General features: G+C 41.6%; 1 protein-coding gene across 3 annotated transcripts in view; it reads left to right on the top strand.

The window, feature by feature from the left end:
• Nucleotides 1–14938, top strand: part of MYLK (myosin light chain kinase) — a 330035-nt gene that overhangs the window by 11586 nt on the left and 303511 nt on the right. For all 3 annotated transcript variants that reach the window (XM_043996303.1, XM_043996302.1, XM_043996301.1), the window contains exon 2: nucleotides 7087–7259. In XM_043996303.1, coding sequence (XP_043852238.1) covers nucleotides 7095–7259 — 165 coding nt within the window. In that variant the 5' untranslated portion in view covers nucleotides 7087–7094. The remainder of the gene's footprint in view (nucleotides 1–7086; nucleotides 7260–14938) is intronic.

The following is a 14938-nucleotide window of genomic DNA, read 5'->3' as shown; positions in this document are numbered from 1 at the left end:
TCAGAAATAGCAAGAAGGCTAATGTCAGGCTGGGTTTAAAATGTAAGAAGACCAGAAGGGGAGGAAAGAGTTCATTGTGAAGGGCTTTAAAAACCAAACAGGGGATTTTATATTTGATGCTATGATACTATAATTCTGCCACTTACTAGCAGTTGTCCTTCAATTCTTTTAGTCTTCTGTAGTTCACTCCAGGGGGAAAAATCTGCTTAAATGTGTGGGTTGTGTGTTTTCTTTTCTTTTTAAAATCATAAAACTATTTTATTATTTTCCAGTTATGTGTAAAGATAGTTTTCAACATTTGTCTCTCCAAGACAGAAAGCAATCTTATATAGGTTATATATGTACAATTACATTAAACATATTTCTGCATTAGTCATATTGTGAAAGAAGAATGAACAAAAGGGGAAAACCTCCAAAAAAAAGTAGAAGCAGTATGGTTCAATCTGCATTCAGAATCCAAAGTTCTTTTTTCTGGATGTGGAGAACATTTTCTATCATAAGTTCTTTGGAATTGTTTTGGATCATTGCACTGCTGAGAAGAACCAAGTCTGTTACAGTTGATCATTACACAATGCTGCTGTTACTGTGTACAGTGTTCTCCTGGTTCTGCTCATCTCGCTCATGTAAGTCCTTCTAGGTCTCTCTGAACTCCTCCTGTTCATCAAGAAAGTTCCCTTTTAAGGGTTCTGAAGGTAAACAGGCATAAAAATGAAGACCCTTCTGGCCTGGCATGTAGCTGGTAGGATGTCAGCTGATTACTATACCTGTTGTCTGCACCAAGTCTGGCACGATTTCATGAACCCCTGGCTTGGGGAGGCATCAAGCTGCCTACAAATGGGCAAACTGCCCAAGGTCATAAATAGGGTGGGAAAAGAAAGAAGGAAGGAAGGAAGGAAAGAAAGAAAGAGGGAGGGAGAAGGAAAGAAGGGAAAGGGAGAAGAATGATAGGGAGAGGGAAAAGGAAGGGAGAGAGGAAAGTTGGTTCATTGAGAGTAGAAACTGCAGTTTTGTTTTGTTTTGGTTTTGTTTTGTTGGTTGTTTTGCAGGGTAATGAGGGTTAAGTGACTTGCCCAGTGTCACAGAGATAGTAAGTGTTAAGTGTCTGAGGTCAGATTTGAACTCAGGTTCTCCTGCATCCAGGACCATTGCTTTATCCAATGCACCACCTAGCTCCCCCCACCCCCTCCAGAATTTAAAAAAACATAATAATTGTTGGGGAGGGAGAGGAAGAGGGGTAGAATTTGGAACTCAAAATTTTAAATAAAATGTTTATTATCAAAATAATAAAGAAAGAAAAGGAACCCCCAAATGGGGTAACAGTCGAACACACCTGAAAAATAACTGAATGACAACAAATATATATACTGTGTGTGTGTGTTTGTGGCATGGAGACAGTCATCTTGGTCTTTCTAATGCATAGTTTTTCTTTATTTTGATTTTCTTCTTATTGTTCCAAACGTGAAAACCATCAGCAAACATGATCATTTTCATTGACAAAAAAACAAGTGAAAACCATCAATCTCTCTCAGATAGCTTTGTAAAAATATATAATAGGAGGTGGTGCAGTGGATAAAGCACTGGCCCTGGATTCAGGAGGACCTGAGTTCAAATCCAGACTCAGCCATTTGACACTTACTAGCTGTGTGACCCTGGGCAAGTCACTTAACCCTCATTGCCCTGCAAAAACCAAACCAAAACAAAAAAATCATGCTGTTCAGGGGCAGCTAGGTGGCGCAGTGGATAGATCACCGGCCCTGGAGTCAGGAGTTCCTGAGTTCAAATCCAGCCTCAGACACTTAGCCCTTACTAGCTGTGTGACCCTGGGAAAGTCACTTAACCCCAATTGCCTCACTAAATATATATATATGTATATAATATAGGGGCAGCTAGGTGGCACAATGGATAAAGCACCGGCCCTGGATTCAAGAGGACCTGAGTTCAAATGCAGCCTCAGACACTTGACACTTACTAGCTGTGTGACCTTGGGCAAGTCACTTAACCCCCATTGCCCTGCCCCCCAAAAATACATAATAAATTTAGCAGTGCATTAAAAAAAATGTTTTTGCATCTGCAGCACCTAGCATAATGAGTTGCCATAATTGACACTGACTTTTTCAGTTTGGCCCTACAGAGCAGGAATGGGATCAGTGTGTAGAATTTGCATTGAGGCAGATTTTGGCTTAATATAAAGAAATATGTGCTTAAAAAAATAGAGCCCACCCAGAGTGGAATGGGTTGCTTGCAGAAGTAAAGGATTCCCCATCCCTTCACATCTTTAGTCAGAGGCTCATAAGCAATCATTGAAGAGGTAGGAGAGGAGATTCCTACTCTGAGACATGGAGCCTAGAAGACCTCTGAGGTCACAGATATCTCTTCCAACTCTAGTTCTTCTAAGTGGTCTTCCTATGACTTCAAATGGTTCTTTCTTTCCTAGATCTCTTATTCCCTTACCACATAATGCTGTGTGTTACAGACGTGTGTGTGTTTGCATCTTATCCCAATGCTATGTACTCTTTTTTTTTTTTTGCGGAGCAATGAAGGTTAAGTGACTTGGCCAAGGTCACACAGCTAGTATGTGTCAAGTGTCTGAGGCTGGATTTGAACTCAGGTCCTCTTGAATCCAGGGCCAGGGCCTTATCCATTGCACCACCTAGCTGCCCCACTATGTACTCTTAAGTTCCATGAGGGTAAAGGACTGTGTCTTACTTAAGTCTTCTATTTTTCCCAGTACCTAACAGTATTAGTAGGCACTGAGTGTTAAAGTAGAAGTGCTTCAGAATACCTGCTATAGTATACCCATGAGACCAATCTATGTGGATGCAGGTGATTAGCCATGAAACACCTAGCAACCAGATTTCATATGGGAGGAGGGAGGGGGTGAAAAAAGAGGAGGCCCTCTCTTTTTGAAAGACAGATGTTATTCTCTTATTGTTTAAAAAATACCCCTACCCCTTGGGGGAATGAGGCTAATCCTTTGTGCAAAGAGATAGAGACAGTTAAATAGTGAGACAGCTAAGCTCTGGCTAGGAATCTATTACCAGTCAAAAGGTAAAACTTGAACACTTGGTGAATCTGACTAGTATGGCAGACAACCAAAAAAGGAAGGATTTGGCCTTACATAGTCAAATATTGAACTAAGGTTAGACTAAACTAAACTTTAAAAAGATACCATAGTACTTAGGTGTTGATATTTCTTTAAATTGCATAACATCTCTACATATATAGATATATACATCTGTTTGCAATACATATATGGATATCATATGTGTGTGTATGTATATATACACACACGCAACATATCTACACACATATACCTTTATACCTATAACTATGTTTGCTAATTTAGCAAAATTCCATTTTTAATAGAAAACAGTTAAATACACATCAGAGGCCTACATATTGTTTCTATATGTAGTTTTCCCCACTACAGGGTAAACTCCTCAAGGGCAGAGACTTTAAAAATACCTTTCTTTGTATCTTCAGGGTTTAGCACAGGGGCCTAGCACTTAGTAGGTGCTTTTTATGACTGAATGACTGCATATGATTTTATATATATTTTTCTCTAGGACAGGGTAAGCTCCTTGAGGGTAGAGACTTAACAAAATTTTTTTTCTTTGTATCTTTAGGGTTTAGCACAGTGCACACAGTAGGTGTTTAATGAGTATTTATTGACTGATGATGTTTTCCCTATTATAATGTTTTTGTTTTGTTTTTAATTTTCCTTTGTGTCCCTTAAGTTTAGCACAGATCCTGTATGTAGTAAGTGCTTAAGAATTGCTTATTTCCTTGAAAAGAGGGTTGCATCCTTACCAATATATCCTGAGTCCGATGTTCTCTATAGGACTATGATAATCACTCCCTTTGAAAGCTATTATTTTTGTGGAGCTTTTTCATTAAGATCATGAGAAAATAATCTCTTCTCTTGGTAGCAGTGTGCTTAATTTGCAGGCATAACAACCTAATAGCTATCGATATGCTAGGTTTATAGAGCCATAGCTGTACTTAGTCATTGATATTCCAGTCTAAATTATGAAAATGCGAAACATTCTATCAACCACCTATTACTTGCCCACACAGCCCTAGTGCTCCAGCCAAGATTGCCATCATCCATGTGTAACTTGTATGATCCCATCTTGCCTTTATACATTATTCTCTAAGTTTGTGTAACAGTAGACATCCCATGAAGCATGCGTGGGGAAGGCCTGGGTCCCACTCTCTTTCAGACACACACACACACATGTGCTTATTGCTGAAGCCTGACCCAAACCAATCTCATATATGCTCCCCCTATTTCAACAAACCATTTTATTTTTTGCCTTTCCTCCATTCAGAATTGTTCTTCTACACTTATTTTTTATTATTCCTTTTGAGTCATTCTGCTATGTTCCAACCAAATGACATGCTCAATCTTCCTCGGACTTGGCCTTCATGTCATTGTATAGGCCTAGAATGTACTTCTGCTTCTTAGAATCCTTTCCTTCCTCCAAGGCTTGCTTTAGCTGCTATTTCCTATAGAAAGCCTTTGCTACTTATGGGCCTTCTACAAAATATAGCCAAAGAGAAGAGGCATCAAATTATCTTGAAAAGGACACTAGGTTTTGGGTCAGAGTATATGAATTCAACTTCTTCTGTTACTTGTCTTTTTTGTTTTTGTTTTGCTTTTTATGGGTCAATGAGGGGTTAAGTGACTTTCCCAGGGTCACACAGCTAGTAAGTTTCAAGTGTCTGAAGCTACATTTTAACTTAGGTCCTCCTGAATCCAGGGCTGGTGCTTTATCCACTGCACCACCTAGCTGCCTCCCACCTAGCTGCCCCTGTGTTACTTGTTAGTTGTGTGACCTTATGCTTTACTTATCCTCGTTGGCCCACAGTGTCCTCATCAGCAAGATGAGGGAGGTTGGATCTGGTTTGTGTTCATGTATTTGTGTACATGTCGCACCACCCCAATCTCCATGCGGAGAGAGACTGGGTTTTTTTTGGTTTGTTTATTTTGTGTGTGTGTGTGTGTGTGTGTAGAGAGAGAGATCAAGAGATAGATATATATGGGTAGGGAGAGAGATATTTAAGATCCCCAGTACCTAGCACAGTGTTTTCTTGCACATAAGGAGTTTAATAAATCCTTAATGAATATACTCTGATTCCATAATCTTATGAATTGAATATCCTTCAGGAAGCCCTACCATATCAGCCCTGGCCTCCTCTGACTTTCAGCAGTCTGTATTCTCTCCTTTTTGTTGAATTATAATAGTGATTCTCACAGTGTGGCCCACAGATCCTGGGGGGGAGGTCCTCAAGACTCATTCAGGTGATCTACAATGTCAAAATTATTTTCTTAATAATACAAATACATTATTTGCTTGTGAAAATATTCCTCCCTTCTCCCACGACATATTTGTGTGAAGCTGGATTTTCTTCATATACTTCAACCAAAGTAACATTGCACAACAGATTGAATGCAGAAATAGATATGGGAATCCAGCTGTCTTCTATTAGGCTGGACATTAAAGAGATTTGCAAAAACATGTAAAACTGTGTTACTCTTCTAATAATTTTTGTTTGTTTGTTTTGGAAAATATAGGTTGCTTTTTTCATAAAAACCATGTTATTCCTTTTAACATATTCTTTCTTTCTTTCTTTCTTTCTTTCTTTCTTTCTTTCTTTCTTTCTTTCTTTCTTTCTTTCTTTCTTTCTTTCTTTCTTTCTTTCTTTCTTTCTTTCGTGGGCCAATGAGGATTAAGTGACTTGCCCAGGGTCACACAGCTAGTGTCAAGTGTCTGAGGCTGGATTTGAACTCAGGTCCTCCCGAATCCAGGACCGGTGCTTTATCCACTGCACCACCTAGCTGCCCTCTTGTTATTATTTTTTTTTTGTTTGTTTTTTTGTTTTTTCTTTTTTTGTGGGGCAATGGGGGTTAAGTGACTTGCCCAAGGTCACACAACTAGTAAGTGTCAAATGTCTGAGGCCGGATTTGAACTCAGGTCCTCCTGAATCCAGGGCCAGTGCTTTATCCACTGCGCCACCTAGCTGCCCCCCTCTTGTTATTTTTAAAAGAATACATATTTAAATTTTTATTGGTTTAAATGTCTAATACAGGAAATATCAATAGATAAAACAAATGTAACAGCCTTTTCAGGTCTTCAGTCATTTTTAAGAGGGCATAAAGGTCCTGAAACCAAAAATCTTGAGAACCATTGGACTAGAAAATTCCCAGGAGCTGAGGAACAATTTTCATCTCACAGAGTACATGCCATCTTCCAGTTTTGCCTTTCCAGTGGCCATCCCACATTCCTGGAAGGTACTTCCTCCTCACCTCTGTCTTCCTTAAAGATGAAGCTCATGAGCCTTTCCTGCTTTGCCCAACTAGTGTTCTCACTCCCAGACTACCTTGCGTTTATTGATTTAATTTCTATATTTTTGTTTGTTCACTTTATATTTGTTATCTACATATTTATCTCTCCTATTAAGATGTAAACTCCTTGAGAGCAGGGTTGTTGTTTTTTTCATTTTTATACTGGCATCCCCAATTACTGGTGCTGTATGGGCATCCTGTAGTCACTTAAATACTCGTTGGTTGATTCAGTCATCTCAAGTGTCCAGTCCACGACTCTGCTCCTTTATGGTTTAGTAAGCATTTACAGGCTTATTGAATGTCTTGAAAATGCTATGAAAAGCATACAGAATCTTTGTCAGCATCCCCAAGGGGGCCTCTTTTCTTAGAGGAAGAGAACAAAGGAAGAGGTAGAGAATCCTCTTGGATCTTTCAGAGACCAGGGGCTCCTCGGGTCACAACAGGCAAACAGCAGAGGTTTGAGGCCTGTGTATCTGAAGGACCATGGAGCCTTCTCTATTCCTTGGGTATGAGCTCCAAAGTGTGTCATGGGTATTGGGTGGGAACCAGATCAGGATAATGAGTCCTTGAAGTCCTCACATTTACAACGCTGAGGAAGAGTGCTCTTGTGCTATTGCTGAGTATGCCACTGAGAGCTGAGATGTAGGCCAGGAGCAGGGGGTGGGGGGCTGGGATGGGCAGAAAAGGTGTGTGTGTGTGTGTGTGTCTCACTCTTCTTCCCTCTCTCTCTTTTACAGCCAAGACCATGGGAGACGTGAAACTAGTTGCTTCAACCCACATTTCCAAAGGTTCTCTTAATGCTCGACCTTCGGGATTCAGCTCCTCCTCCTTAAATGAGGCCCCCACCTTCACCCTGCCCCCCAGGAACCTCTGTGTCCCTGAAGGTAGCACAGCCAGGTTTGAAGGGAAGGTAAGGTTCGGCGGGAATGGGCGGCTAAAGGACATTTTCCCCTCTCTTGACTTTCCTCTTTATTTTTATTCTTCCAAACACATAGCCAGCAACAAGAACAAACATTCAAATACCAAACAAGAATAAAAAATGTACAAGAAACCATTAACTTCCGTTGTTTACAGCTTGCAAAAACATGCTGTTTGCTTCCTGGTTTTGTCCTCCTGGACACACTCTCTCTCTCCCCCTCTCTCTCCCTCTCTCTCTCCCTCTCTCTCTCTCCCTCTCTCTCCCTCTCTCTCCCTCCCTCTCTCTCTCCCCCCCTCTCTCTCCCTCTCTCTCTCTCTCTCCCCCTCTCTCTCCCTCTCTCTCTCCCTCTCTCTCTCTCTCTCTCCCTCTCCCTCTCCCTCTCCCTCTCCCTCTCCCTCTCCCTCTCCCTCTCCCTCTCCCTCTCCCTCTCCCTCTCCCTCTCCCTCTCCCTCTCCCTCTCCCTCTCCCTCTCCCTCTCCCTCTCCCTCTCCCTCTCCTTCTCCCTCTCCCCACCTCTTCTGGGAAGGAAAAGCCTGCTTGGGATCAAACATTTGCCAAAGATAATCTATATTTGCTTAATTGAGTGTTCAGTGTGTTTTATATCATCCTATTTCTTGAAAGGAGCGTGCAGTCAACTACAAATACTACAAAAGTACTAATCTTATCAGGCCATTTCCAGATACAGAGGGTAAATCCAGTTGCTTGATTTAGATTTTCTTGCTTTTTTTTTTTTTAAACTAAGGAAGATTTGAACACTGTACCTCAGTATCTTCATCTGCCAATTGGGCATATTAATCCCTGTTCTATGTCCATGTGTATTGATGGAAAGAATAAAGAAGAGATTCAAGGACATTTAGTGTTATAATGGAGCCTTATAAGGACAAGGGGTAGAGAATAAGCATTTTTTAAACACCTAGCTTGTGCCAGGCACTGTGCTAAGTGCTTTACAATTATTATATCATTTGATCCTCACAACAACCCTGGAAGGTAGATGCTGTTATTATCTCTATTTTACAGTTGAGGAAACTGAGGCAAAAGTGTCTGCGTGTACCCAAATGACTCCAGTCCCAGCACTCTATTGTGTCACCTAACTGCTTCTACTAATTGTTATAATAAACAGTTGGCAAAGGGTGCCAGAATTCTCGAGGTTACCGATCTAATATACGATATGATTAGAGAATGCTTGGGAGGTTGACAATAGATAGATCCCTTGGGAGGGAAAACACAGGAGACATTCTAATAGAGAACACTTTAGCGATATAAGGTCTCTGAACTAGCAAAACTAGATTCTGTCTCCAAAACTAAGATGTGTGACCATGAGCAAATCTCTTACCCTCTTTGTACATCAGTTTCCCCTTCTGTAAGATGGGGAGGGGATATCATCATATAGATCTAGTACCTTTCACCCAGGGTCATTGTAAGGCTTTTGTGAGTCAAAACATGGAAAGTATGTTACAAAGCGAAGTGCCATAAACATGAATGATCTTAGTTGATGTATAGTATGTTAGGGTTACAAAGTATTTCACATAACATTCTCTCTTCCTTTACAGTGGGGAAAAAGAACTGAAAATGGGTCATCAAGAGAGGAAAGAAAGATGTTAAAAGTCACAGGATCTTTGGCTCATAGAATATCATGGTCAGATGGAATGTTAGATATCTCCTCCATTTTGTAGATGAGAAAAACTGAGTCCCTGAGATGAAAAGACTTGCCCAGTTTTTAATCATTCATCATGGGTGATATTAAGTTGTGTTTTTTTGTTTGTTTTGTTTTTTACAAAACTTCATTTAGTTGGCAGGTTTGGAAAAGTGGTGGATTTAGAAAATAAGCATGAATAAATGGTTTGGAAGGGGGTGAACATTGAATAGGGTAGACTTCTACCTGAGGAGTTTAAGGAATATTTTCACTTTTATTTTATTTTATTTTATTTTATTTTATTTTTGCGGGGCAAAGGGGGTTAAGTGACTTGCCCAGGGTCACACAGCTAGTAAGTGTCAAGTGTCTGAGGTCAGATTTGAACTCAGGTCCTCCTGAATCCAGGGCTGGTGCTTTATCCACTGGGCCAAGTAGCTGCCCCAATATTTTCACTTGATGATTTGAATGTGATCTTCCCTACAAACTTTTTCATATGAAGACAATTGATGAGGGAACACTGGTTGCTTTCCAGGAAAACTGTCTGGATAAATGCCCTAGTCCTTTTATTGCCTCCCTTTAATTTGTGTTCTCCACATCTCCCCAAGCATCTTCCATGCCTGGTCATTGTCCTGGGGATGAAAACTCTTTTTCTAGCTTTCTGTGATGCCCTGGGTCTCTAGCCTCATGCTGGTAGAATGGGGCTTAGAAGTTCTCACAGCTCAGGGGTGGACTCAGCTGCAAAACAACTTTGTCCATTCCACTGACTCTGAGCCAGGCTCTGTCTGATACTGTAGTCTGATGTGAAGAACTTTTCCTATTCTTTTTTTTTTGAGGGGGGGGGGCAATGAGGGTTAAGTGACTTGCCCAGGGTCACACTGCTAGTAAGTGTCAAGTGTCTGAAGTCCAGATTTGAACTCAGGTCTTCCTGAATCAAGGGCCAGTGCTTGATCCACTGTGCCACCTAGCTGCCCCAACTTTTCCTATTCTTAAGGACCCAGAGAGAAGGCAGATCCCTAGTTCCCTGGTCATTTCTTCAATCACCATGCTTTTATTCTTCCCTCCCTTATGATTTTGGGGGAAGAAAGGGATCAATCACCTGGATCATTTAATTCAGGTGTTTCATGCAGTGCAGTCTAATGAAACAATAACTGATTTAGCAAATAAGAGACCTGGGGCAGGGTTGCAGGCTCTGTCATTAATTTCTTAGGCACTTCACCTCAGTTGACCCAAGTTTCCTCATCTGTAAAATGGGAATCTGCTCCACTTAGTTTATGGGATTGTGAGAATGAAATGAGAGATTATCTGTGAAAAGGTGCTTTGCAAAGGCCAATAGAGAATGACTTTATGTTCCTTGATTCCTTGCCCATCACACTTATGGGGCAATGATGGCACAGTGAGAGTTTTGTAATGAACTTTGCTCATAATTGCTTAATGGCTAACATTGTATCTAAGCTGCTGGTTCCAGATAAATCTTTCCCTTAAAAAAAAAAAGTAGATTGAAAGTCATTCACCTGCTTGACCTTGAGTTGTTGTTGTTCAGTTCAGTCATTTCTGACTCTTTGTGACTCCATTTGGGGTTTTCTTGGCAAATATCCTGAATTGGTTTTCTACTTCCTTCTCCAGCTTATTTTTACACATGAGGAAACTGAGGAAAACAGGGTTAAAGTGACTTGCCCAGGGTCACACAGCTAGTAAGTGTCTGAGGCTGGATTTGAACTTGTGAGTCTTCTTGACTCCAGTCCTGGCACTCTATCTAATGTGCCACCTAGCTGCCCACTAACCTTGACTGGAATCCTCCACATCTAAGTGACACGACCACATACTCATTACATCTCTCTCCTCTTGTCTCATGAAGCCGCAGGTTAGTTCAGGCCCTCATCACTCTTCACCTGGATTCTTGTATGTCTCCTAATGGGTCTCTCTCCTTCAAGTCTGTCCTCCAACCCATCCTCCACACAGCTGCCAAATTAATATTCCTAAACCCCTCGTCTGAAAGCGTCACTCTCTTGCTAAGGAATCTCCCATGGCTCACCACTGCCCCTAGGATCCAATACAAACCTCTTTGTTTGACATTTAAAACCCTTTACCATCTAGCTCTAGGATACCTTGCTTGGTTTCTTTCACTTTACTCCCCTTCATGTCCTTTACATTCCAGCCAAACTGGTTGGCTTGCCACTCTCTATTCGTGACATTCTCTGTCCACACCCTTCTATCTCCTTGCTCTGAGACTTCAGACTATCCCTTATGCCTTCAGTGCCTCCTAGCTCAGCTTCTTAGAATCTCAGACTTCCTTGGAGGCTCAGTTAGCCAAGGCCTTTTCCTATCACACCTATTGCTTATGTCTTTTTCATTCTCCCCCTCCCATTTCCACCAAGATTATTTTGTATTTATTTTGTATGTGGGGTGTGTGTGTGTGTGTGTGTGTGTGTGTGTGTGTGTGTGTGTGTGTGTGTGTATGTGTCTGCATGTGTGGTTTCCTACAATAGAGTGTGATCCCCTTGAAGGTAGAGACTACTTCATTTTTGCCTTTGCATCTCTCCCCATTGTCTAGCTCAATGACTGACACATTGTTTTTGGTCTAGATCTGTGATTGTATAGGTATAGAGAAAATTAGTTCTACCAATGCAGAGTCACAACTATTTTGCAACTTTGAGTTGCCTTGGAGCCCTGGGAGTTTAAATGGCTTGCCCAAGGACAAACAATATGTGTCAGAAGTAGAATTCAAACCTGGGTCTTCCTGATTTGGAGGACAGCTTAGCTTCTCACTTAAATTGAATTTAATATAAATATAAATATTTAATATAAAACTCAGAGAGGAGACCCATTCCATGGAGTATCTTGATCTGGCTCAGACTTGTTACCTTTTGGAGAAAGAGACTGAGAAGGAGAGTGGACTTCAGCATGAATAAGGGAAATGCTTCTCCCAACTTGAGAATCTACCAGTAAGAGGAAATTGGCTGTTTTGAAGACCTCCGAAGAATCTGGATCCAGGGCATTTCTAACCCCATGGCAGAGCAACCCATGGGCAATAAAAGTGGACTTTGAATTTGAGTCACTGGCTGGAGTAGCAGGAGCCCCAGTTGGGACACCAGCTGTGATGAGGCTGTGCTTGAAGTGCTTGGCTTCCTGCCCCTGAAGCCCTCTAACCTTCACAGCTGGGGCCACTTAACCCCCACTTGGAGATTCATTCCCATCCTAGACTATGGGGCCAAGTGTGTTCCTAGGCAGGGGAATACCAGGAGACCTACATCAGTTCCTTACTAGCGAAGCACTGAGTCAGTTAGTAGAGTTCATTTATGGAGCATCTGCTGTGTGCTAGTCACTCTTGCAGGCACTGAGGATAGGACGACAAAAGACAAAACAGTCCCTGCCTTCAAGGAGATTGCATTCTACTTAGAGAATAGAATGTGCACAGAATAATTTGTATTATGTATGCATGGTATAATATTACTATGGACACGTGTTGTGTGCATATATGCAGCAGTGTATAAAAACAAGCCAATGTATTGCTGCGTATCTGTGTATTCACATGTCTGTGTGTGCACATGCACACCGATCCAGCCCTATTTCCCTTGATTCAAGGGACTCACCATGAAGAAACTTCCTTTTCCATGACAGATCAGGAGAGGAGGAGTCACAAGAATTGGTCCCACTTAGGCCTAGATATCCCGATCAATCCACAGGCATTAAACATCTGCTTGGTTGGGGAATATAAATACAAAAGTGAGAGAGCTTACATTCTAGAGGTATAAGATGTGGAAGGAGGAGGGTGACTCAAGCTGGGATCTTTAGTCTAAGCCCTTACAGGAATAATTGTGAATGGAACCTTGGCAGGGAAGATGCAAAATGCCTTCAAGGTCTAATACTTGGTTTCCTGGTTGATGTCTGTCTAGTCTTGGGCTATAGAGGGCTGAGCTGAGGATCAACTCATTCACCCTCTTTAATACAGAGCAACTTTGCCCAGGAAAAATCCCAACGTTGTGTGGATTAACTCCTCTTGAATGGAGGTAGGAGGTAGGGCAAGGTCTCTGGAGGTCTGATCTAGAGCTGGTGGAGAGAAGGGGATGGCATCAGAACATACAGCAAGATGGCTGGTCCCTGCCTTTTTATCTTCATACCATCTAGTGACAGAGGGAAAGGGAAAGGGCACGGTTCAGAGAGGACCTAATGAAGACTTGTAGGATTTGCCCCAACCTATTAAACAGTGACAGGAATATTTCATTCTGTGTTAAGTGGTGGTACAGCCCAGCCTAAGGGTGACAGAAATGTTTCCTCCCCCCACCCCCCAACTGCCCAATTGGCTTGGCCAGTTAAAGGGCTGTGGGAGGGGGACTTCTAGAGTCAACACAGAAAACTAGCCACTAGAAAGGGTTGCTTGACTAGGTCATAGTATCTCCTTGTGTGACTAGTCTGTGCTGAAAAAGTCTCCTCCCATTTTGATTCAGCTTGTAGTTATATAAAGTCTTTTAATCTCTAAAAGATAAGGAAGCTATAAAAGGTTCTAATCATTTCAATAAATGCATTTCTGAAAAGCTGTGGGATATAGTGGTTAGAGAGTTCACCTTGGAACCAGCAAAATGAGGGTTCAAGTCCAGGCTGGGAGACCCTGGGCAGGTCACTTGACTTTTCAGTCCTCTCCTCAAATCTCTAAGACTGTAGGTTGCAGAGAAAGGGTTCTTTCTTTCTTTCTTTCTTTCTTTCTTTCTTTCTTTCTTTCTTTCTTTCTTTCTTTCTTTCTTTCTTTCTTTCTTTCTTTCTTTCAGCTAGTAAGTGTCAAGTGTCTGAGGCTGGATTTGAACTCAGGTCCTCCTGAATCCAAGACCAGTGCTTTATCCACTGCGCCACCTAGCGGCTCCCCAGGGAGTTTTTCGTTTAATGAAATCATGGGTCCAATCCTTCTCTCTCAATGTTGGCCACGGATCATGCTGAAACTCTTCCATCCAAACAGTGCTGTCAGACAGGGCAAGTCTGACTGGCTCTTTGCCTCATGATAGGATTAAGTGTGAAAGGAGAGTAATGGGGAAAAAAATTTTTTTAAAGGCTGAAATGTTCAGATAGGAGCTGTCTTCTTTAAAGGCTACTTCAGCTGGGAAATTCATCCCATCAGAAAGAACCAACATGTTGAGACCATGGCTTGGATATGAATCAGATAAGCAGAAGACCCTTTAACCTAAAAAAGCATTTGAATCAGACAGCAAGCCTCTGGCTTCATGAAAGTAAGCATATGAAACAGCATGCTCACCTCATCCTCATCAGCCCATACGTCAGGTCTCTACTTGGTTATCCAAGCTAGGAATGGCTATAGGCAGCAGTGGGGCCCAGGTAATGGGAGGCTATGGTAAGTTCCCATTTGGGCTAGTAGGATCCATGCTTCTCATCAGGCCTTTTCTCAGTCAATTCCATTAAATGGGACTGGGGGAAGGGCTCACCTGCGCTGGAATTCCATTGGCCTAGAGAATACCTTGGAAGAAACTTCCTTTCCTGAATGCAAATCAGCATCTTCTTTACAACCTAGAATCTTAAAGAAAAGCCTCAACAACAACTGGGAGTCAGTTTTTGCCCAACATCACACTCCATTTTTAAAAAATTTTAATTTAATTTAATTTTTTGGGGCTGGGCAATAAGGGTTAAGTGACTTGCCCAGGGTTACACAGCTAGTAAGCCTCCATTCATTTTTAATGTAATTTTCATTTTATTTTTTTCCAATTGATAATCTTTTTTTCTGCTCTCTTAATTAAAAAGTCCCTTCATTTGTGCTAGTATTTATGCTACACCTTTCACATGTTTCTAAAGAACCACACATGTAGTACCTGTCCCCAAGAGGCATATGATGGGATGGGAATGGAAGAGCAAGACAGAAAGTTATATAGTAGCAAAAGGCAGCCTATAGGTAGGATTGGATGGGTGATTTCATGAGAATAAGGACCTCCTGGATGAGACAACTCCCTCTACCCATGCAGGTCAGTGCCCTGTAGCTTATATTATTTGAGAATTGCCTAAAGCATGGAGAGGTAAGTGACTTGGCTACGGTTACCTA

Source organism: Dromiciops gliroides, chromosome 3, assembly GCF_019393635.1.
Source record: "Dromiciops gliroides isolate mDroGli1 chromosome 3, mDroGli1.pri, whole genome shotgun sequence".
Taxonomy (NCBI): Eukaryota; Metazoa; Chordata; class Mammalia; order Microbiotheria; family Microbiotheriidae; genus Dromiciops; species Dromiciops gliroides.
This window is presented reverse-complemented; position numbering and strand designations above follow the sequence as displayed.